This window comes from Nansenia antarctica (genome assembly GCF_963989245.1).
Source record: "Nansenia antarctica genome assembly, chromosome: 1".
Lineage (NCBI taxonomy): Eukaryota > Metazoa > Chordata > Actinopteri > Argentiniformes > Microstomatidae > Nansenia > Nansenia antarctica.
In genome coordinates this window covers 90,546,693-90,570,519 of record NC_137674.1, presented here as the reverse complement: position 1 = coordinate 90,570,519, position 23,827 = coordinate 90,546,693, and the positions used below count along the sequence as shown (strand labels likewise).

The following is a 23,827-nucleotide window of genomic DNA, read 5'->3' as shown; positions in this document are numbered from 1 at the left end:
AGTTTGTATCACTTGAACAGGTTGTTTTGTGTGTTCATACATAAGGTCAAAATGAATAACCAGAGTGTCCATCAGGATGACGAGTTGAATTGACTTTCTTACCAGACTAAATTGACACATGTTAAGCACGACTTTGCCCCATTCTGAAATGTGGTTGAATTGAACGGTGAACAGGGTGCGCGGCAAAACCTGGCAGCCATCTATGGAAGCCGGTCAAGCTCGATACGATGCAGGTGGCCCAGAGCCAACCAGGAGGAGGAGGTAGGAGGCTGACTGTGGATGTCCAGATGTTCTCACTCCCTTCATCCACCTCCTCACTCATAACACGCCTGGTCTGGCTTGTCCTCCCTCTTCTGTTGTGTCTGCATGGCGCGCCCCTCAGACAGTGTTCGGCCTTAACTCGTCCAAGAGCACTCCCCATCGCCCAATCCCTGGTGTGTGTGTGTGTGTGTGTGTGTGTGTGTGTGCGCGTGCGCAGAGGGAAAATGTGTATCGAACCTGATGAATTATTTTATTTGACTGTTTGGTTTTCCCCTCCACTTGACACTATTGTGTGCATACTGTTTTGTTCCTCATTTGCCGTTATTTTGGCTCATTTCAAATAACTCCAGTGCTTCTATTTGAGGTCTTTGACTTGATTTTGTGAATGCTTGACAAGACAAGTTGATGTTTGTGTGCGTTGTATAAGGAGAAATCTGTTTATGTAATGATATGTAGAACCTGTGTAGAGCTGTGACCTCCGAACCATGTGACGTGTGTGTGTGTGTGTGTGTGTGTGTGTGTGTGTGTGTGTGAATTAATGGAACTCAATCAGAGTCTGACGGTGCACCCATCGAAAAGTGAGGGGAGGCACTATATCCTGTCACCAGCAACACACAGATGCTACTGATGAATAGAGAGCAGCGCTTCAAATGGAGGGAGGATTTCAAATGTGTTTTTTAAATAGATATTAATTGCACACTGCTCACATGTGAAATGATGGCATAAAAAATGTCTTCAGAGGAGGAGGAGGGTCTCATTCAGGTGTGCGAAGTGAGTGTGCAGCAAAAAGTGGGTGTGAACTTGCTTAGAACTTCCAACAGCACTTTACTGCCTGCGCCCCTCAGAATCTCGAGACATAAGATCCTGAGATCTGAGGTGTGTGTGTGTGTGTGTGTGTGTGTGTGTTTTCTCAGGAGTATCTGGCGAGACTGAGGCAGATCAGGCTGCAGAACTTCAACGAGCGGCAGCAGATCAAAGCACGCCTCAGAGGAGAGAAGGTATCCCTAACCCTCTCACACAACAACTCTTCTCGGACAAATTATCATATTTGTTTTGCTTTTTTGCCTCTTTTAATTTGTATTTTATTTAACCGTTATTATATTCAGTAAGTTGAACGTATTGTAATCAGCATTTTTTCCATCCTTTTTTTGTCAGTGCGACAGTGACGGCTCAGACAGCCAAGAGTCCAACGAGGAGGCAGAGCTCAGGAGGAAGAAGATCGAGGCCCTGAAGGTGACGTCTTAGTCATTCTGGGACTTATTTCTTCTTTCCTTCATATAAAAAAAAAATTTGGTCCGATATGGCTGTGAAATAGGTCTTAAATTATATTAAAACACACTTATATTGTTAAGTCTTAAATTTGACTTGTAAAAACCTGCAGGAACCCTGGTGAGTCTCACGCCGCGTAGTTAGCATTAAGAGCGACAGTGCTGCTGTACCATTGGTTGAGCAGCTCTTTAGATAGCTACCTAATCGATTCTTGCAGGACGACACGTTTGACAACATTTCCTGAAGGTTCCGCACCAAGGACTGACTGTGTGTGTCTGTGTCTGTCTGTGCCTGCCTGCCTGCCAGGCTCAAGCTAACGCCCGTGCTGCTGTGCTGAGGGAGCAGCTGGAGAAGAAGAGAAGAGAGGCGTATGAAAGAGAGAAGAGAGCCTGGGAGGATCATGTGAGTCTTCTTCTTCCGCTCCTTTCTCACACACACACCTGTATGGGGGTCTCACACACTGCAGGGCTGGCTCTGATATTTCCTTACTTTCCAGCACCATCACAGCACAGCACAGTACAGCTCTGTTTCGCTCAGCTCAGTTTGGCAAGTGAAAAAGGGTCAAAATTCAAGCCACCAATATGAATTTGTCTGTGTTTCTGCTTGCAGCTTGCAGTCCGAGGTGTAATGGTTGCCATAGCAGCAGGAGGTGTGGCGGCAGCAGCAGTGGGAGGAGATCTTGGCCTACAGCTTCCTCCTTCGTCTGGCCCTTCCTCCTCACAGGAGCCTGCAGCTAAAGCCCCGCCCTCATCCATACCCTCCCCCCCCGCCATCTCCATGACCGCCGCACTGAAGGACGTGGGAGTGGTCCGTACACACAGCCAATCACAACTCTTCTCTCATGTTCTATTGTGGCTTGTGTCGAGTATGCATTACCTCTTGTTGATGTTATTTAGTCTGTATTGCTTGTTTCCAGAGTTCCGAGAGTTCACCATTAAAAGAGGACTCCCCTAAAGCAAAGGCTGCTGTTATTCAAGTGAGTGAGGTAATCATGTAGAACCTTCTGTTACCTGTCAGTCACCACTGTTGTGGCTCAACAGACAGTCATCGTATAAAGCTCCTTTCAATTAAACATCTATTGTGGTCAGATAGTCTCAAATTACACCAGGAGGAGAAAGTTCCATAGCAAGATGCGTGACTTTCACATTTAACGGCTTCACCGTAAAACGTTGGGCATGAGTAGAACGCACCCTGGGCATGATCAGATATCCGATATCCGATATGTTCTCATCTTGATCGGAGTGTTGCTGATCTTCGCAGATTCCATCGAATGCATTCGGAGAACTGTTTAGTATGACTCAAATTTTGTCCATGATGTTCCTGAACTTACTACAAAGTTCTTACAATCAAGGAATTGTTTGAAACGTTGTCTCCATGGTGATTTCAGAGCGAGAAGAAGGAGATTCTCCGCAGACTCAATCAGAACCTGAAGGCCCAGAGCCCGGAGGAGGAGCCAGGAGGCTCAGCCCCACCCTCAGAGGGACCGTGCCCCGCCTTCCAACCCAGTCAACCTATCACAGAGCAGAGACCATGCTCTGCCAGTGACAGGAAGAAATGGGAGGCTGGAGCTCCTCCCATTCTCTCTCTGGCCCAACAGACTCTGGAAGAGACGTGCATCACCACAGCTGGTGAGTTACTGTCTCCATCCCAGAATGAAGAAGAAGAAGAATAGTTTAATGACCACACGACCTAGGTCGGTGGAATTTGTTTTCGGTACAGCTCATAAACAGTGTCAAAAAACATACACACATTGTACATGACATGAACACACATAACCACAAGACAAGACAGAACATATTTACAATTTACAATTTATACAGTGCAGTGAGTCAGGTGTTGAGAGTCCTTATGGCAGAGGGGAAAAAACAGTTTTTGAAGCGGGATGTTTTGGTGGCCAGGGATTGGTAGCGCCGTCCAGAGGGCAACAGTTGAAACAGGTGGTGAGCAGGGTGGGAGGGGTCAGAGATAATTTTATGTGCTCTATTTGTGGTGCGTTTGAGATATAGTGATTCAACTGATGGAAGAGGGGTGCCGATGATCTTAGATGAATAACCCCTCAGTTACTGTCTCCATCCCAGAATAACCCCTCAGTTACTGTCTCCATCCCAGAATAACCCCTCAGTTACTGTCTCCATCCCAGAATAGTCTCTCAGTTACTGTCTCCATCCCAGAATAGTCTCTCAGTTACTGTCTCCATCCCAGAATAGTCTCTCAGTTACTGTCACCATCCCAGAATAACCCCTCAGTTACTGTCACCATCCCAGAATAGTCTCTCAGTTACTGTCTCCATCCCAGAATAGTCTCTCAGTTACTGTCTCCATCCCAGAATAGTCTCTCAGTTACTGTCACCATCCCAGAATAACCTCTCAGTTACTGTCTCCATCCCAGAATAACCCCTCAGTTACTGTCTCCATCCCAGAATAACCTCTCAGTTACTGTCTCCATCCCAGAATAGTCTCTCAGTTACTGTCACCATCCCAGAATAACCTCTCAGTTACTGTCTCCATCCCAGAATAACCTCTCGGTTACTGTCTCCATCCCAGAATAACCCCTCAGTTACTGTCTCCATCCCAGAATAGTCTCTCAGTTACTGTCTCCATCCCAGAATAGTCTCTCAGTTACTGTCTCCATCCCAGAATAACCTCTCAGTTACTGTCTCCATCCCAGAATAGTCTCTCAGTTACTGTCTCCATCCCAGAATAGTCTCTCAGTTACTGTCTCCATCCCAGAATAACCCCTCAGTTACTGTCTCCATCCCAGAATAACCCCTCAGTTACTGTCTCCATCCCAGAATAACCCCTCAGTTACTGTCTCCATCCCAGAATAACCTCTCAGTTACTGTCTCCATCCCAGAATAGTCTCTCAGTTACTGTCTCCATCCCAGAATAGTCTCTCAGTTACTGTCACCATCCCAGAATAGTCTCTCAGTTACTGTCTCCATCCCAGAATAGTCTCTCAGTTACTGTCTCCATCCCAGAATAACCCCTCAGTTACTGTCTCCATCCCAGAATAACCCCTCAGTTACTGTCTCCATCCCAGAATAGTCTCTCAGTTACTGTCTCCATCCCAGAATAACCTCTCAGTTACTGTCTCCATCCCAGAATAACCTCTCAGTTACTGTCTCCATCCCAGAATAGTCTCTCAGTTACTGTCACCATCCCAGAATAACCCCTCAGTTACTGTCTCCATCCCAGAATAACCCCTCAGTTACTGTCTCCATCCCAGAATAACCTCTCAGTTACTGTCTCCATCCCAGAATAACCCCTCAGTTACTGTCTCCATCCCAGAATAGTCTCTCAGTTACTGTCTCCATCCCAGAATAGTCTCTCAGTTACTGTCTCCATCCCAGAATAGTCTCTCAGTTACTGTCTCCATCCCAGAATAGTCTCTCAGTTACTGTCACCATCCCAGAATAACCCCTCAGTTACTGTCTCCATCCCAGAATAACCCCTCAGTTACTGTCTCCATCCCAGAATAACCCCTTAGTTACTGTCTCCATCCCAGAATAACCCCTCAGTTACTGTCTCCATCCCAGAATAGTCTCTCAGTTACTGTCTCCATCCCAGAATAGTCTCTCAGTTACTGTCTCCATCCCAGAATAGTCTCTCAGTTACTGTCTCCATCCCAGAATAGCCCCTCAGTTACTGTCTCCATCCCAGAATAACCCCTCAGTTACTGTCTCCATCCCAGAATAGTCTCTCAGTTACTGTCTCCATCCCAGAATAACCCCTCAGTTACTGTCTCCATCCCAGAATAACCCCTCAGTTACTGTCTCCTTCCCAGAATAGTCTCTCAGTTACTGTCTCCATCCCAGAATAGTCTCTCAGTTACTGTCACCATCCCAGAATAACCCCTCAGTTACTGTCTCCATCCCAGAATAGTCTCTCAGTTACTGTCACCATCCCAGAATAACCCCTCAGTTACTGTCACCATCCCAGAATAGCCCCTCAGTTACTGTCTCCACCCCAGAATAGTCTCTCAGTTACTGTCTCCATCCCAGAATAGTCTCTCAGTTACTGTCACCATCCCAGAATAGTCTCTCAGTTACTGTCACCATCCCAGAATAGTCTCTCAGTTACTGTCTCCATCCCAGAATAACCCCTCAGTTACTGTCTCCATCCCAGAATAGTCTCTCAGTTACTGTCTCCATCCCAGAATAGTCTCTCAGTTACTGTCACCATCCCAGAATAGTCTCTCAGTTACTGTCTCCATCCCAGAATAGTCTCTCAGTTACTGTCTCCATCCCAGAATAGTCTCTCAGTTACTGTCACCATCCCAGAATAGTCTCTCAGTTACTGTCTCCATCCCAGAATAACCCCTCAGTTACTGTCTCCATCCCAGAATAACCCCTCAGTTACTGTCTCCATCCCAGAATAGTCTCTCAGTTACTGTCTCCATCCCAGAATAACCCCTCAGTTACTGTCACCATCCCAGAATAACCCCTCAGTTACTGTCTCCATCCCAGAATAACCCCTCAGTTACTGTCTCCATCCCAGAATAACCCCTCAGTTACTGTCTCCATCCCAGAATAACCTCTCATATTTTAGCTCCAGAACTTGTCTTGAACAAGTACAGAACACAGTTCGATTAGAAGTGATCTCTTGAGGTAGAAGCTCACTGCCTTCATGAAGGGTGGTCCAGCGTAGAGCAGTCATGAAGACTAGTTCAAGAACAGGACCCTCTCACTGAGATGAGGTCACAGGAGCAATATGCCTGTTTAAATATCCTTTCTTCCTCCCTTCTTGGATGAAATCACTGTCATCTCTCTGTCATGACTTCATTGCTTTGACTGATCCAACCGCGTCAGATCAGAGATTAGGAAGGGAGGAAGGAAGGATGCTTTTTAAACATTCTCCAACGGTGCCTTAGTCTCTGCAGTAGTGATGCGCTGGTCAGCCCAGGTTGGTCTGAGGGTCGCGCATGCTCGGGTCAATACAACATAATAGTGAGAGAGGGCCAAGTTTGGGTCAAATTCTATGGGCTCATAAAATGGAGGCTATGTTATTTAGTAAAATGGAGGCTAAACTGTTATTTAGTTTCCTACTTTATTGGCCTATATATTCCTCTAACTTAAAAATTATAAAAGATTCTGTATTCAGATTTGTACTCTGCTTGTTTGCGCTACAGAGAGTTTAATATTTGCGGGTTGGGGTTGGATTGTTTTATCGGGTGGAGCGGGTGCGGGTCCATGAATAGCCGACCCGCGCATCACTACAGTGCTGTCAAATGCTTTCCCCTCCATCTCTCCCTCAGGCTCCTTCCTCTCTCAGGCTCTGTCCCCAGAGGAGTGGCTGCCCTCTGGTGGTGACAGGAAGAAATGGGGGGATGGATTTCCTCCTGTCCTTTCTCTGGCCCAGCAGACTCTAGAAGACTCCTGTATCAGGACCGCTGGTAGGTTATTGGTAATTGGCCGAGAGGTGTTTGAAGCTGTGATTTAACAGAAGATAATGTCACAGTTAAATCACCTGTTGTGATATTCATAGGCCACAGTAGATTTGTTTATCATGTTCCCTTGACAACAGTATTAGTTTTGAGAATCAACATAATCTGTCACAAAATAAATACTTAATGCATTGTTTTCTTGTCACAATTTCATATTTGTTCTGTAACCGTGTATAAAATTAAGAATTCTCATGAGGCTGTCTCGTCTGTCGTTGCTTATGTACATGATTGAGTTTGCCTGGCACAATGGAACACTGCCTACCTGACACAAAAAAAAAGGCTTTTTTTTGTGTCACGAAGCTCTCTCCCACACCAAGACACTGGACTACTCCCGACTCATCGGCTCCCAGGAAAACAACCCCAGAACACTGTTCTCCACCATCAACCGCCTACTCCGCCCCCTGATGCACGCCCTCCCTCTGGTGCCTACAATCTCTACTCCAAATTCCTGAACTTCTTCCAGGCGAAAGTTGACTCCATCCAGTCCAGTCTCCAAGTTGGTCACCTTGGCCAACACCTCCACCTGCTCCCTGGATCCCATGCCCACAGCCCTGGTCAAGTACTGCCTACCCATCCTCTGCCCCTACATGGTGGACATCATCAACGCCTCTCTCGAATCTGGCATGGTTCCCACCAGTTTCAAAACTGGTCACCCCCATCCTCAAAAAGCCTGGTGTGGACCCTGATGCCCTTCACAACCACCGGCCGATCTCCAACCTTCCCTTCCTGAGCAAAACTCTGGAAAGAGTAGCCACCGGCCAACTCCATCAGCACATGTCCAACCATGAGCTAATGAGCCCCTCCAATCCGGCTTCAGATTACACCACAACACGGAGACCGCCCTCATTAAGATCATCAATGACCTCATCGCCGCTGACTCTGGCCACATCAGCGTCCTTATCCTCTTGGACCTCTCTGCAGCCTTTGACACTGTCTCCCACACCATCCTCCTCATCCACCTATCCAACCTCCTAGGTGTCACCGGCACAGCCCTCTCCTGGTTCCAATCCTACCTCTCCAACAGTGAACAGTTTGTCACCATCAATGGCTTGAGTTCCTCCCAGCCCCAGTCAATCAAGGCGCGCATCAAGGCTCTGTGCTTGGACACTTCCTTCCTGTTCACTATCTACATGCTCCCCCTCGGCCAGATCATCCGCCATCACGGCCTCAACTTCCACTGCTACGCTGATGATACCCAAATCTATCTCAGCACTACTCCATCCTCTCAGCTCCCCCCTCAGTCTCTTGTCAACTGTCTGCACAAAATAAAAACCTGGATGTCACATGGATGTTACACCATGGATGTCACATGGATGTTAAATTTTCTCAAACTTAACAGTGAGAAAACAGAGCTCTTGCTTGTGGCACCCAAGGTCCTGCTCCGGAAGGCTGGTGACTTCATCCTCGAGGTTGACTGCTGCTCCATCTCCCGAAGTCCGCAACCTGGGTGTCATCCTTGACTCCACCCTTTCCACCCATCCCACATCAAGTCCGTCACCAAATCCGCCTTCTTCCACCTAAGGAACATTGCCAGACTCCGACCGTCACTCTTGGGAGTCTGTTGCTGAAACCCTGGTCCATGCATTTGTCACCTCCCGCCTGGATTACTGCAATGGTGTCCTGTTCGGGGTATCCAACAAAACCCTGGACAGGCTCCGGTATGTCCAAAACTCCGCTGCCAGGGTTCTCGCTCACACAAAGCCGTGGCAGCACATCACCCCCACTGGCCTCCGGTCAAGTCCCGCATCTCCTACAAAATCCTCCTCCTCACCTACAAGTCCCTCCATGCCCCCCAGTACTTATCCGACCTCCTCCGCCCACATGCCCCTCCCCGGAACCTGCGGTCTTCAGACTCTGGCCTCCTTGCCACCCGCCACACCAACCTGCGAACCTTTGGGGACAGAGCTTTTAGTGTGGCAGCCCCCACCCTCTGGAACTCTCGCCCTGCGGCAATCCGCAGCAACCCCACCCTGGATGCCTTTAAAACAGCCCTCAAATCCCACCTGTTTGCCAAGGCCTTCGGCCCCTAGTTCTAGTTTTGTCTGCCAGTCTGTCGTTGTTTTGTCTGACTGACTGTTTTTGTTACTTTCTGTTTCTCTGTAAAGCGTTCTTGGGTCCCCTGAAAGGCGCTATATACATTTAAGTTGTTGTTGTTGTTGTTCCAGGCAGGCTCCAACAAATGTTCAAACCACTTCTGATGTACGGTATTAGCTATAGAACTGTGTGTATAGTATGTGTCTCAGAGTGGACAGTAGGTGAAGTGTGTGTGTGTGTGTGTGTGTGTGTGTGTGTGTGTGTGTGTGTGTGTTTCAGAGCAGACAGTAGGTGAAGTCATCCGGATGGACGTGCTACAGGACGACGTTCCCTGGAAACCAAGCGGGCGGGGCCTGGATTCTCAGGTGCTGAGAGTTCTGCAAGAGGCGGAGCTTCAGCCACTCATTCTGCCTCTGGTGAACCTCAGTGAGTGTGACGGTTTTGTTTGTTTGTTTGTTTGTTTATTAGCATGTCTTAGTCCATCATGGGCTTATTTTCCTTGGCCCAGTTCAAATTCTCCTAAAATGCAACCTTCCTTACTTCCTCACTTCCTTGAGGTCATCACTGATCTAACATGACTGGATTGGTCAAAGCAAACCTTCTCACTGCATTGTTTTCACCTATCAAGTCAGATCAGATCAGTGATTTCTTCAAGGAAGGCATGAAGGAAGGATGCCTTCCAAGAGTATTCAAACAGGGTCGTTATCAACCACCACATCACCAACTACAACAGGGATTCTACACTGAACTCTCGCACTACATCATATTCCACATTAGTTGGAGTCTGGTTCCTCTCAAGGTTTCTTCCTCCCAGGGAGTTTTTCCACGCCACCATGCCCTTGCAATTGTCTCCCTTCTGGGGATTTCTTCTTTACATTTTGGGGGGCTATGGTCACCTACTGTCAAGGGGTGTTAGATCATAGTTTGTTTGATCATTGTTTGTATTGTATTTATTGTTTATATGTTTTTGTATAATTTTGTTGTAAATGTAAAAAGTCCGCCTCCGCGTGGCTCATCACTCTGATTGGTTCCCCAGACAACACGCCTCAGGAGAGGGCGGAGGCGGAGGTTGTGGACGGAGCTAAGGAGGCAACGCACGCAGAGCCCAGCCCGCCAGCTGTCGTGACTCAGAAAACAGAGGTCAAAGTTCAGGAGGTGAGGGTCACCCCAAGAGACTTCTGTGGTCAGGAGAAGAGTCCAGGCCCAGCAGAAGAGACGCCATCAGACCCTACAGTGGTCGAAGGTCAGTGTTTCTCTAACTGAAAGTCAGTACAGTCAGTATAACATGAACCCTACCTGTTCACTACACAGCATGTTTTTTTGTGTCATTTTTAAGTCATTTAGCAGACACTTTTTTCCAAAGCAACTTACAAACATTAAGTATTTATTTTAGAATGAACTCTCCCTTTAAGAACACCACCGAGCCCTAGACTTGTGTTTTGTACTATTCTCTATGATTTTATTCATATGATTATTCATATGATTTTCATATTCATATGATTGTTTTCATATTCATATGATTGTATTCATATGTATATATATATGTGTATGTATTATTGGTGTTTGTTTATTCAACATGTTTTAATTTGTTTATTGTTGTTCTTTCCAGACCCAGCAGACTTGGAGTCAGTGGTCCTGCAGGAGAGCCCAAAGAAGACAGCCTCCCACCCCCCCACAGCTGGAGTAGTGCAGGCCTGGTACCAAGATGCCCCACAGCCTCCCAGGTGATGGGTCACTGGTTCGTCACCAGTTCGCTAAGTCGTCTTTATGAGACTGTAGTCTTTACTAAAAGTACAAAATTGTCCCTGTGCATATTGCATTTCTCAGAGATGTTTACTTGATGTTTGTGTCACTTCTCTTCCAGGCCAGCAGAGGGCAGAGTAACACCAGCTGAGACTAAGGAGGCGGAGGAGGCGGAGGAGAGAGCAGAGAAACCAATAGAACCCTCAGGTGAGCAGAGGCAGACTGATGTTCTCCTCCATATTCATGAAGTATCTCTCTGAATGGACAGATTGGTGTCAGAGCTCAGCTTTTAAATCAGTCTAAAAGTAAACCAATCCTATGCTTTTAAATCAATAAAAAATAAAACAATTATATTTACAATTAAATCAAGACAAATAGGAAGGTGAAAGAGTGTAAGAAGGCCCTTTGGTTGTGAGGCTGGCTTGTCCCATGTCCACACCCTTCCCTCCCTCCCTCTAGGTATGGTGCAGAGCGAGGAGCCTCTCTTCTTGAAGCTGAGCTGCTCCCCGGCCCACCGGCGTGCCACGGCCCTGGCTCTCCTCTCCTCCCAGTCGTCCTTCGATGAGTCCTCCTCCTCCGTGGCCTCACGCTCACGCTCCGTCTCCCCGCTGCGCTCCAGGCAGCACAACGCCCTCCTCATCGGCCTTTCCACCGGCCTGTTTGACGCCAACAATCCCAAGGTGAACACATGGCCACTTCCCATTATCCCAACTAGTGTCCCAACCAGTGTGTCGCTTTGAGCTTTAAAATGGTGATAAACGGCTACGATAAAATCACAAGTGATCCAGGAATGAGATCACATGATAAAGAACAATGAATGTGGAGCTCTGTTTCAGTCCAAACAAAGTGCTTTCTTAGCTCACTAACAGTTCAGAGATTTCTGTAACACTCACCTCCTCGAGTGCCAAGTGTTTCATCTGGTATTTACCTAGCAACAATACTTTGATTGGTTACAAAATGAAGCATCATCATGTTTACATTCAGTCACCCTTTGCACTCTAGAACGTTGACACTTTAGGGCGATTCTATTCACGCTCTACACTGAATGAGTTAAATCTAGAGTCGAGGTTGAGCACTGGCCTTTATGAACCTATTTTAAGTTGTTTGTTGACAGACATGCACATGTTTGCTGTCGTTAGAAAACGTACCGTATGTATGTTTTTCAAATGTTCAGTCTGGCCAAAGATGGCAGCTTTTTGAAGACTGAAGCCATGTACTGGCCATGGTACTCTCAGTGGTGTGCTCGTGTGACCATTGAAACACAGCCAGTCTCACAGTCACTGTTTAATTACAAATGAAGGAACGAGTGATTTTATCATTTTATTTGTCACGTACATCGAAATACAGCCACAAATGATCCAGAGAAATGCTTGTGGTAATCTCCTCAACAAACAATCAGCAATTATCTGAATTGTATCGTATCTACAATACGAGCATTATTAGAATAATAAAACATAAAACAAGGGGGGTAAAGTGTGTAGCAGCAATATTGACCGTCAATCCTACTCCTACGTTTCTGATGCAGGGTGCACAGGGTAGGGTGGCCAATCACCTATCAACATTCCCCTACTGGATATCATGGCACACGACAGGGGAGGCTAGTGGAGGTAGAAATTGGAGGACGGGGTCTCATTCCATTGCATGCATTACAGTGAGCCTCCATCCTCCAAATTCTACCTCCACCAGCCTCCCCTGGCACACTACTACATTAGTAGGTACTAACACCTCCTGATTGGCCGAGGACGTTGTTAACATGCCTCATTAACATGCCTCCTCTGTCAATCAGATACAAGTCATTTTCTATCAACCATTACTATAAGTACGCAAATCCCATGAGGAGATCTGAAAGGACTCTCCAGTTTTCTGCGGTGGTGCACCACTGTGCTAGTGTGGTCCTGTTTGACCTGGCCGGCTGGTGGAGTGTCAGGGCTTCTAGGGTATTTTTAGGTTCAGATTGAGTCTTTATTCATGAAGAGCTCAGAAACGAAGCCGGCCCTATTCATCACATGGTCTGGAACAGAGCCTGATGGGAGAGAGGGGACATTTATCATCCTGCATGTTTCATAACCTCCGTCAGGGACAGAGGGGGAAGGAGACGTGCTCAGCTCCCTGTTATTTTGGTGCTGCGTGTGTGTGTGTGTGTGTGTGTGGAATGGAATGGAATGGACTTTATTTGTCATTGCTACAGTACAGGTACCAAACAACGAAATTTAGGAGGGGTGTGTGCGTGTGTGCGGTGTGCGTGTGTGCGGTGTGATCCATCTGGGTGTGTGCACTGAGGTTGAGCCTTGTGTGTTTGTGGTGTATGTGGTGTGTGTGTGTTCTCAGCCATTGCTCCCTCTGGACGGAGCGTTATTAATGCGATTCTTCCACATCCCTGATGTGTCACCACACCAGAGGCCACTCCAGCTGCCCACGTCTCACACTCACTCACGCAAGCGTGCACGCACGCACATACACACATACACACACACATTCTCCCGCACACACACACGATCAAACTTGATTACCCTCAACTGGTACCAGTTGGCAGGATCTGAAGCTGAGAGAGTTTTCACATGACTGTCTGATTCAGGTCTAGTCACCACACAGAACAGATCCTGCTGAGTTCTGCTGAGTTCTGATCCTTCCTCACCAGGTGGGTCCAGGGACAATACGGCCAGAGTACTGTACCAGGTGTTGTGACACGGTGGTGTCATTGTCACCCCAACTCACCCTGTAGAGCTGTTATGGTTAGCATAGAGCATAACCTGAGGCTACAGCTGCAGCAGAACATGCGGAACGCGCATACAGCACTGAACATCGGTTACCGTATAATATACATGTGACTGACAGATACGCCCAAGACACTGACACACACAGAAAGATCATCAGCTCATCGAATATGAAGTACACAAGAGATAATCAGCTCATCGCATATGAAGTACACAAGAGTAGAGTACACATGGAACCGGGAACGCGCATACAGCACTGAACAACATCCGTAGAATATAAACTTGTGACTGACAGTCACATACATACATACACACACACACAATGAAAGATCATCAGCTCATCAATACGAAGTAGGCCTACATGAGAGTACACGCACAAAACCGGCTAACGTTACTCATTAACTGTTTACACAAGTAAAATCACAGTGTGACAGATTCGGTAAACAACCAACAGCAAGGTTAAAGAAAACCAATTCTTACCTTTGATGACACCGACATGAGCCCTGTTTACCTGTACCTCCGCCGTTCTGTTCGTGATGATTTTAGAGGCAATAGATTATTTTTGACCCTCGCATTTTGCCCTGTAATTAGACCATGCGACCACACCTTGTGCCTCTTATTGTCCAAATGTTCCCTGAATTTTAGCTGCATGTTTTTCCAGCATGTAAATCCGTTGTCAATAAAAATTCGACTCCCCTTCTTTTCCCCTGCCCCTGCATTTACCAACGTTTATGCTATGAATAGTTCGAAGCTAGCGTTAGGTGCGAGTCTGCTCGGTTAACCCATTTGCGGGAACATTATTTGTTTCACAAAATAGCCTGATTTAGTTGACCATGAACATCAGACTATTTTAATCACAACTGTTTTGTAAATGCTTCGCGCGTGTTGAGAGCGATTCAGTCTGAGACAAGGTTAATTGCAACATTGTAACATATTGTAACTTACTACACCCTAAATCGGAACGTGTAGGTCTGAAAGCGGCCTAAATCTAGCTTCAATCTGCTTTTTTTCTGTTCTCCGGTCATAATATCTCGCTCTGCCTTTCTCGTCGCGCAGCCTGAATCAAAGTGGACTGAATCAATTAGTAGCGGAGAAAATTTATTTGTGGCGGCCCGCCACGAATCAATGCATATAGAGGAAACACTGATGATGCAGATCGCTATCCACCATCATGACATTCACAAAGAGAGTACCACTGAGAGTGTGTGTGTGTGTGTGTGTGTGTGTGTATATGTTAGATGCTGCGGACCTGCTCTCTCCCAGACCTCAGCAGGCTCTTCAGCTCTCTACATGACGCAGGGGTCCCCAATGGTGCCATCGCCCCTGACAACAACAACCTGGAGATAGAGGACCTGGAGGAGGAGGCCAAAGACCAGGAACACTCAGAGGCTGACGAGTAAGACACTCTCACTCACTCACTCACTCGGGGGGGGGAGGGGGGGGGGTGTAAACAGGGGTGTGTGTGTTTCTCTCAGTGTGCATGAGTGTGTCAACGGTGTGCTTGTGTGTGTGTGTGTGTTTCCCTCAGTGTGTACGAGGATGAGGACCTGCAGGAACTCCGAGCCTCTATGGAGAGACTGTTGCAGGAGGAGCGTAGTGAAGAAGAAGAAGAGGACGACGACGACGAAGAAGAAGAGGAGGAGGAGGAGGAAGAAGAAGAGGGCGGCTTTAACAGAAGCCCACCGGAGGAGGAGGAAGAGGGAGCTGCCTTTAACGGGAACCCTGCAGAGGGGGAGGATGATGAAGAGGAGGAGCAGGAGCTCATTCAGATGGCTGTGGACGATGAAGAGGAGGATGTTTCTAACGGGAGCCCAGGTGATGAAGACGAAGGTGACGCAGGGGTGCTGCTCACTAATGGTGTGGAGGAAGAGCACCACAGCAGTGAGAGTCAGCTCAACGAAGAATGGCAGTCAGGTACAGAGTAAAAATGACAGATTATCTTTTTCCATTTCATTATTATTTCACTCGGTCTATTTGGCTTTGTTTTATGACTGGTATGGTTGTGAAGGGGTTTGTTTCTGAGAAGTACACAACACACCGTAACACACAACTGTCAGAAGGAATGCCGTCTACAGGACAGTCATCACATGAGGCGACTGTCCCTCCAATAATGCTGCCTCGTCTCGGAATACTTGAACTAGACAGCAGCACACCATCACAACAATATGAACTAGACAGCAGCACACCATCACAACAATATGGCAGGATTTTGTTGGTGGTATAGTGAAATCCTTTTAAAGGTTTTGACCCAAAAAGGCCAAAAATAACAAATAAAACAGTAAACAACAAGCATAAAACTGCTTTCTCACTCACAAGCTCAGATGAGTCAAAGCACACACTGCCTGATTGCATTCGATTCTCAAGATGTGTGTGTGTGTGTGTGTGTGTGTGTGTGTGTGTGTGTGTGTGTGTGTGTGTGTGTGTGTGTGTGTGTGTGGGTGTACGTGTGGGTGTACGTGTGGGTGTGTGTGTGTGTGTACGTGTGTGTGTGTGTGTGTACGTGTGTGTGTGTGTACATGTGTGTGTATGTGTGTGTGTGTACGTATGTGTGTGTACGTGTACATACGTGTACGTGTGTGTGTACAGATGACAGTGGGGAGGAGGAGGATGGAGAGGGGGAAGAGCAGGAGAGCATCTTCAGCCGTCTGGAAGAGCTGCGCTTCAACCTGGAGCAGGAGATGGGCTTTGAGAAGTTCATCGAGGCCTACAACAAGATTAAGGTCTGGCGTCTCTGCTCTCCCCCTCTCTCCATTCCACACCTCCTCGGTCTCTCCCTCTCCCTCCCTCCACACCTCCTCGGTCTCTCCCTCCCTCCCTCCACATCTCCTAGGTCTCTCCCTCCCTCCACACCTCCTCGGTCTCTCCCTCCCTCCCTCCACACCTCCTCGGCCTCTCCCTCTCCCTCCCTCCACACCTCCTCGGTCTCTCCCTCTCCCTCCCTCCACACCTCCTCGGTCTCTCCCTCTCCCTCCCTCCACACCTCCTTGGTCTCTCCCTCCCTCCCTCCACAGCTCCTCGGTCTCTCCCTCCACACCTCCTTGGTCTCTCCCTCCCTCCCTCCACATCTCCTAGGTCTCTCCCTCTCCCTCCCTCCACACCTCCTCGGTCTCTCCCTCTCCCTCCCTCCACACCTCCTCGGTCTCTCCCTCCCTCCACATCTCCTAGGTCTCTTCCTCCCTCCACACCTCCTAGGTCTCTCCCTCCCTCCACACCTCCTCGGTCTCTCCCTCCCTCCACATCTCCTAGGTCTCTCCCTCCCTCCACCTCCTCGGTCTCTCCCTCCCTCCCTCCACACCTCCTCGGTCTCTCCCTCCCTCCACATCTCCTAGGTCTCTTCCTCCCTCCACACCTCCTAGGTCTCTCCCTCGGTCCCTCCACACTTCCTCAGTCTCTCCCTCCCTCCACACCTCCTCGGTCTCTCCCTCCCTCCCTCCCTCCACATCTCCTCGGTCTCTCCCTCCCTCTACACCTCCTTGGTCTCTCCCTCCCTCCCTCCACACCTCCTTGGTCTCTCCCTCCCTCCCTCCACACCTCCTTGGTCTCTCCCTCCCTCCCTCCACATCTCCTAGGTCTCTCCCTCCCTCCCTCCACATCTCCTAGGTCTCTCCCTCCCTCCACACCTCCTCGGTCTCTCCCTCCCTCCACACCTCCTCGGTCCCTCCCTCCCTCCACATCTCCTAGGTCTCTCCCTCCCTCCACATCTCCTAGGTCTCTCCCTCCCTCCACACCTCCTCGGTCTCTCCCTCCCTCCCTCCACACCTCCTCTCCCTCTCCCTCCCTCCACACCTCCTCGGTCCCTCCCTCCCTCCACACCTCCTTGGTCTCTCCCTCCCTCCACACCTCCTTGGTCTCTCCCTCTCCCTCCCTCCACACCTCCTCGGTCTCTCCCTCCCTCCACATCTCCTAGGTCTCTCTGTACCTCCACACCTCCTAGGTGAGTGTACAGCATATAGACTGATAGACTAGACTGACACTTACAGATGCTAACCATGCTAGCACCATTGTCTCTTCTGAAACCTCCTAGGTGTGTGTACAGCATGGTAGAGCGTCAGGCTGATCCGCCCATGCAAACAGATGCTAACCATACTCCATTGTCTACTGTCTGTTTTTCGGAATGGTGTCATCCAGGGGTTGGGGGGTCAATTCCATTTCAGCTCAGTCCATTCACGACATTCTCTAGCATTCCAATTCTCAATTCTCCATTGTCCTCGTTGAAAAGCATCGAGGACGTTTGGGAACTGAAATCCCAGTTCACTTCCTGAATGGACTGAATTGAAACGGAGTTGGCGCCAGCCCTGTGGCATTGTATTGTGGAGGCCATGTCTGAAAGGATGCCTGTTGTCTCAAACCATGTGCATTCACACTGAGGGGGAGGCACGCTCCAACATCAAACAGAACTGTTTATGAGCCATACAATCTATCTAATCAACTTTTGGAATGTGGTAATTTTGGAAGGTTTTATGGGGTTTAGTGCCTTGCTCAAGGGAACAAAGGCAGTGGCAGGCACCTCCAAATAAGATGCCAGCAACCCTCCAGTTACCAGCTCACATCCGGCGCCCTCCTAGGGTGGGGATCGAAACCAGCGGCCCTACCTACCGATGGCCTCTGTAATCTCCTAGATGTGTAGATGATCCCCCTTGCTGCATTTATAAAAGACAATAAAAAGTCTGATTAAGTCAGCAAATCGTAGTGTTTTTTGAGTGCCCACACAAGATTTTTCTCTGTGTGGTTGTGTTGTTTTAAAAGGCCATCCATGAGGATGAAGATGAGAACATCGACATGGGCTCCAGCATGGTGCTGAGCATTCTGGGTACCGAGCACCAGCACCTCTATCCCAACATCCTTCACCTGGTGATGGCAGACGGAGCGTACCAAGAGGGTGAGTCTCTTTCTCTCTCCTCCTCCTCCATCTTTTTCTCTATCTCTTTCTCACTGAACAGCACATTTTCTGCTATGTTCCTTCCCATCATTCACTCTCTCTCTGGCCCAATCGAATTTTTATCCCTCTACCCCTTTTTTTGGGTGCCACTCGCTTTTCGGCTTGCCTCTCTGAACAGCGTTACAAGGGGTACTGGTTGAAATCTTCCCCTAAGAAATGGGACAACCCTTCAAGACCCTGATACACTCGCGATTCGTTCACAACTTACAAGTTTCACTCTATCAATCGATTGATAGAGTGAAACTAGTGGGGTAGTGGTGGTCTAGTGGATAGTGAGTTGGACTTGTGATCGGAAGGTTCTGAGTTCAAATCCCGCCTGAAGCCACACCACTACTAGTGTGCCCTTGGGTAAGGCACTTAGCCCTCAGTTACTCCAGGGGGAATGTCCCTGTAATTCGTAATTGTAAGTCGCTTTGGATAAAAGCGTCTGCTAAATGGCAAAAATTAAAAAATTAAATCATTACCAGGCCAGTTCATGACAGAATAGTGGTGCTCTGGAGGCTAGCAGCCCCATGCTCCTACCCTGCCAGTCTGTAGGCTAGCAGCCCCATGCTCCTACCCTGCCAGTCTGTAGGCTAGCAGCCCTGCTCCTACCCTGCCAGTCTGTAGGCTAGCAGCCCTGCTCCTACCCTGCCAGTCTGTAGGCTAGCAGCCCTGCTCCTACCCTGCCAGTCTGCATTGATATTAGAGGAGCAGTAACAACAACTTCACTGCTGGACTTAAATTAATTACATTTCGGTCGTCATATGCCATCAAAGTGGGGAAATGCGACATGGAAATATGTCAAAATGCGAGACTGTCATGTACAAACCTTAAAACAATGTTGTAACGTTAGCTAGCTAGCTAGAGACATCAGCATAGTAGCGATTTATTTTTTTGTTATGCTTGTTATTAAGAAAAGGTCTATAATACATTAAAATGACATTAAACTAAATTAAAGATAATACGATGGTTATCATCATTTTAAATTCTTTATTAACGAAGAAAATAATTACATTGTGGTTTTCTCTTGTTGCTTGTGCATTCGCCACTATCTTGCCGATGATTCGCAAGGCATTCTGGGATTTCGCATAACACTCTGTAACTCTGTTTGGAGTGTGCCTCTGAAATACTCTAGACCAACCAATTCGCGCCACCCCTCCAATCACAAGAAGAATCGTGAGACCCTACCCCTACACGTGAACGCGCAAAATTGAGGGGTAGGGCTAAGTGATGGGAGCAAGGGGTGAAATGGGATTGTCTCTCTCTCTCTCTCCATCTCCCAATGTCTCTTCTCTGTCTCTCAACAGCACTTGTCATGCCATCTGAACCACCTCTTAGGCCCAATCCCGATTCGAGTGTGACTCGATTTCGAGGCAAGGCCTTCGAACAGAGCCACAAGCCGTCGGGGTTGAAATCTACCCATATGAAATGGGACAACCCTTCAAGACTGATACGTCATCAGTCATAGTATCGTAGAAAAGCATTGACGCTCGCGACTCATTCACAACTTCACTTTTACGCTATCAATCGATCAAATAAAAAAGAACAATGCTTCATTATCAGACCATGACAGAATAACGGCGCTCTAACCTGTATGAAACCTGTGCTCCTACCCTGCCAGTCTGCACTGATTTAGGACAACAGTGCAACAACTTCGCCGCTGAACTTTAGTTAAATTTACGGCATCATATACCATCAATGGGAAACATGGAAAAATGCATGACTTACAGATTTAATTTTATGACGTTCCGAAATCCGAAGTGACAGGAACGCTGGAGAAACAGCCGCTGTCCACTGCATTAATTAACTACATGTCCTTGATGAGTCTCTCGCTCACTGCCCTCCATCAAAAATGGCACATCCATCGATAATATTACATAATAACAACTACTCGGATTAGATTGCGAGTTGTTTTGGTATAATAAGTGCCGCAATACAGATAGCGTTATATACCACCAAGGGGGGGGGGGATTCGTGCCTATCATGCACATATCAGCCTGTGGATAGATGACTTTAGATAGATAACTTTACATTAAATATGTCTACCATCATCCGCTGTCAAACACATGATTGTACATCTCTGTAATCGCGCACCGATGTATTTTTATGGGGAAGGCTGTGCTTGACGATTCCATTGGACTGACGCCGGGGCAGAGGAACAGGGTGACTGTCACCCTGTGACAAACGCGCAGATATGAGTGCTCCGGTGTCCTGCTTTGGTAGTCTAATGGAAGTGATCAGGTAGGCTACCAGTCCTCTACTGCTAAACCCGAGCGCGCTGGACTGTGGAACTTTCTATGTTAAGCATAACAGCGATTTTTTCTTTTTTGTTACGCTTGTTGTAAAGAAAAGGTCTATAATGCATTGAAATGACATTAGTACATCAGACATGGAAATATGTCATATGCGCGACTGTCCACAAATCAGCCTGTAACGTTAAACACAGCACCGACATAAAAGCGATTTTTTTGGTTATGCTTGTTATAAATAAAAGGTCTATAATGCATTGTAATGACATTAAACTAAGATAATAAGATGGGTATCATAATTTTTCAAATCTTTATTAATAAGTAATTACAGAGAAAGTAAAATGACATTTCCGCATTGAATAGAGCGACATAACATTTCTGTAGATCAGCGGTTCCCAACCTATGGAGTACTGCAAGTGGGCCGCCAAATCATGGGCAAAAAAATAGATTTTTGTTACAAAAACGTTTTAATTTTAAAAAGATAAAAAATCTTGGATTGAACAGCCTTGGTCGTATTGTGTGTGGTGTGTGCCGATATTTCCATCCGAAAAGAAGAAGTCAGCTCGCTTCTTGATTGGCTACATTCCATCCCGGACTCGCGAACAGGGTTGCCAGATGGGATCGACACTTTCCACCCTAACCACAGTCTAAAACCGCTAATTCCACCAAAAAAACCCGAGCCCATCTGGCAACCCTAGTCGGGAGTCGGGAGTTGCCCACACACATAAGGATGTTTGGTCGTAAATATTGAACACATACAACATTTACGATCTTGGTATTTGATCACCTGCTATATAAAACATCGCCGCTCGGCTTTAATGGTTTAACCGCTATTTATTTTTAAAATGTTTGCCACGCTCCCTCTAGTTTTTGGTCAAATGACGTCGTTGTTTTGAGCGCTTGTGCGCGTTTCATGTGCGTGTACGCGAGGAAAAAAATCGCGGCGCGCTTTGCGCGCTGCTGAGTGGGCCGCGAATACTGGACATAATCTGTAAAGTGGTCCGTGAGTCCTAAAAGGTTGGGAACCGCTGCTGTAGATGATTCGCAATGCATCCTGGAATCAAGGGGTAGCGTACCCCTATGGCTTCAAAGCTAGTCTAGTCCTGGAATCGCTCGAAATGAAGCCATAGTTAGGCCTCGAAATGAAGCCATGGCTCGATGAAATATGAATTGGGACACCCCTACAACTAAACGTGAACGCGCAAAACGAAGCCATAGGGGTGAAAACGAAGCCGTAGGGGTGAATTGGGATTGGCCCTTAGACACTTATCTAATCAAACCCCCCCCTCACACACACACACACTCCTTTTCCCATTGTGTTTACACATCATGTTTTTTCATGATTTAATCACAGGCACGCACGTGTTCTGCTCCGTTAATCGTTGTTCAGGACTTCAGACACAGATTATTATTATTTTAATTGTTTTCCCACAGCGTGCGTTAAACTGCGTGAGAGGCTTTATAAAGCCATTTAATCTAATCTGCCAAATCCTATTCTCTCTCTAACGCCCAGCGGCTTTACTCCATCACGTAGGGTTGATGTGTAAAACACCCTAAAGACTGTCTCTCTCCAGCCTCATCCCTGTGCACGTCTGCTGTCAGACAGACGTTGTGTGTTTGTGTGTGTGTGTTTTTCGTTTGTGTCTGACACAACCTCCCCCAGGATACAAGAGCAGAGCTCTCTCTCTCCCCCCTCCTCTTTCTCTCCCTCTCCCTCCCCCTCTGTGTCTCACTGGACTAGTTTGTCTGGCTGGGCTCTGTCTATTTTTTTTCTCTCTTCTTTTTTTTTGATAAAATGGCTACAAGTCTTTTCTTTCTCTCTCTTTCTGTCACTCTCTCTTGTTTTCTATTTCTCTGACCATACTAATCTGTCTCTCACAGCTTTACTGTCTCTCAATCCATGAGTATTTGACCTTCCAGTTGGTGCATGTGTGTGTGGTTCCAGTCTCAGACGGAGTTATGTACATGGAGCCAGGCACAGGCTGGGCACAGAGACTGTATGCGTCAAATTCTTTACTCTTTTTTAGCTTTTCTTTTCTTTTTTTTTACTTTACTGTAGGGGAATTAGTCTACCTGTCGCTGGAGATTAGGCAGAGCTTCCTCTGTTGATGTTGATGCTTAAATGGTTCTGTACCTGAACAATGTAACCCTAACCTGTTGTGTGAAAGCTGGGCCGGTGGGGATGTTGCTGTTTTGTGTTCCATGGTGCCAAATTTAAGTAGATGACCTGTACTGAAAGATCACCCACTGCATTGAATGGCATTGAATGGTATTGGCGTTGTGAGAAATGAGTGTAAAACTGTAGTGTGTTATCAGCTCCACGCTGTCATCACTCCTGACCCTGTGACCCACCAAGCCCTGCGTGTACTCAACCACTCTAGCCTCTAATGATTCAGTTGTTTTAACTTGCATCTCTCTCTCTCTCCCTCTCGCCCTTTTAGATAATGATGAATAAAGGAGGTCTGCCATGGACCAATCCGCTGGCAGCTTTTTGACAATCTGCTGGCCATCTGATGTCTTCCTACAGTGTGTGTGTGTGTGTGTGTGTAAGACTGAGGAGTTTCTGCATGGAGGAGTCGGGGGGTGGGGCGGGGGGACGTACATCTGAATGGGTTGGAGGCTTGGGCACACTTGCATGATGAATACTGTAACTGCAGTAGTAGTACACTGATGACTGGATCTTATATTCTCTAAACACCTCACACTCTATTTTCTAAACTAATGTTCTTCTAAAAGTGCATTATCAAAGTAATATTGAGTGGTAACCAAAGTTGAATTCAAGGTTTTTGTGTAATATGTATGTATCTCTAGACATGTTATTTATTAGTACATTCATAATCCAGTATTTGTTGATAACACTATTCCATGGTACGTTAGCGTCCTTTGTGTTCTTATGTAGCAGATTAGTAGAGAGACCACTGTCTGTATACAGATTAAGCCTAGTCCTAGACTAAGACTCAGTAGAGATGTTCCATTGAAAATTCATTTAGTCCAGGACTAGTTTTAATCTGTGTCCGGGAAACCAGCCAAAACAGTATCAGAATTAAACAATGGGGAAGCTCTACGCAAATAACACAGTAATTGTTTCTGGGAAGCTCTTGAGTTTCAGAGATGGCATGAACGCAGCACTATCACCACCCTGAGGGCAGGACTCTTTAGAACACCAACCAGGTTTCAACTCAATATACATCCAC

General features: G+C 47.2%; 1 protein-coding gene across 1 annotated transcript in view; it reads left to right on the top strand.

The window, feature by feature from the left end:
- Positions 1–23,208, top strand: part of nek1 (NIMA-related kinase 1) — a gene marked incomplete at its 5' end in the record, with an annotated part of 43,859 nt that extends 20,651 nt beyond the window's left edge. Inside the window, 17 exons of the mRNA XM_080527109.1 lie at positions 175–261; positions 1,176–1,259; positions 1,417–1,494; positions 1,837–1,932; positions 2,140–2,373; positions 2,918–3,158; positions 6,784–6,921; positions 9,286–9,432; positions 10,043–10,249; positions 10,616–10,730; positions 10,871–10,956; positions 11,209–11,429; positions 14,702–14,859; positions 14,992–15,377; positions 16,050–16,183; positions 18,210–18,342; positions 23,075–23,208. Of these exons, the coding sequence (XP_080383235.1) occupies positions 175–261; positions 1,176–1,259; positions 1,417–1,494; positions 1,837–1,932; positions 2,140–2,373; positions 2,918–3,158; positions 6,784–6,921; positions 9,286–9,432; positions 10,043–10,249; positions 10,616–10,730; positions 10,871–10,956; positions 11,209–11,429; positions 14,702–14,859; positions 14,992–15,377; positions 16,050–16,183; positions 18,210–18,342; positions 23,075–23,088 (2,559 nt within the window). The 3' untranslated portion in view covers positions 23,089–23,208. The remainder of the gene's footprint in view (positions 1–174; positions 262–1,175; positions 1,260–1,416; positions 1,495–1,836; positions 1,933–2,139; positions 2,374–2,917; positions 3,159–6,783; positions 6,922–9,285; positions 9,433–10,042; positions 10,250–10,615; positions 10,731–10,870; positions 10,957–11,208; positions 11,430–14,701; positions 14,860–14,991; positions 15,378–16,049; positions 16,184–18,209; positions 18,343–23,074) is intronic.
- Positions 23,209–23,827: the final 619 nt, after the last annotated feature.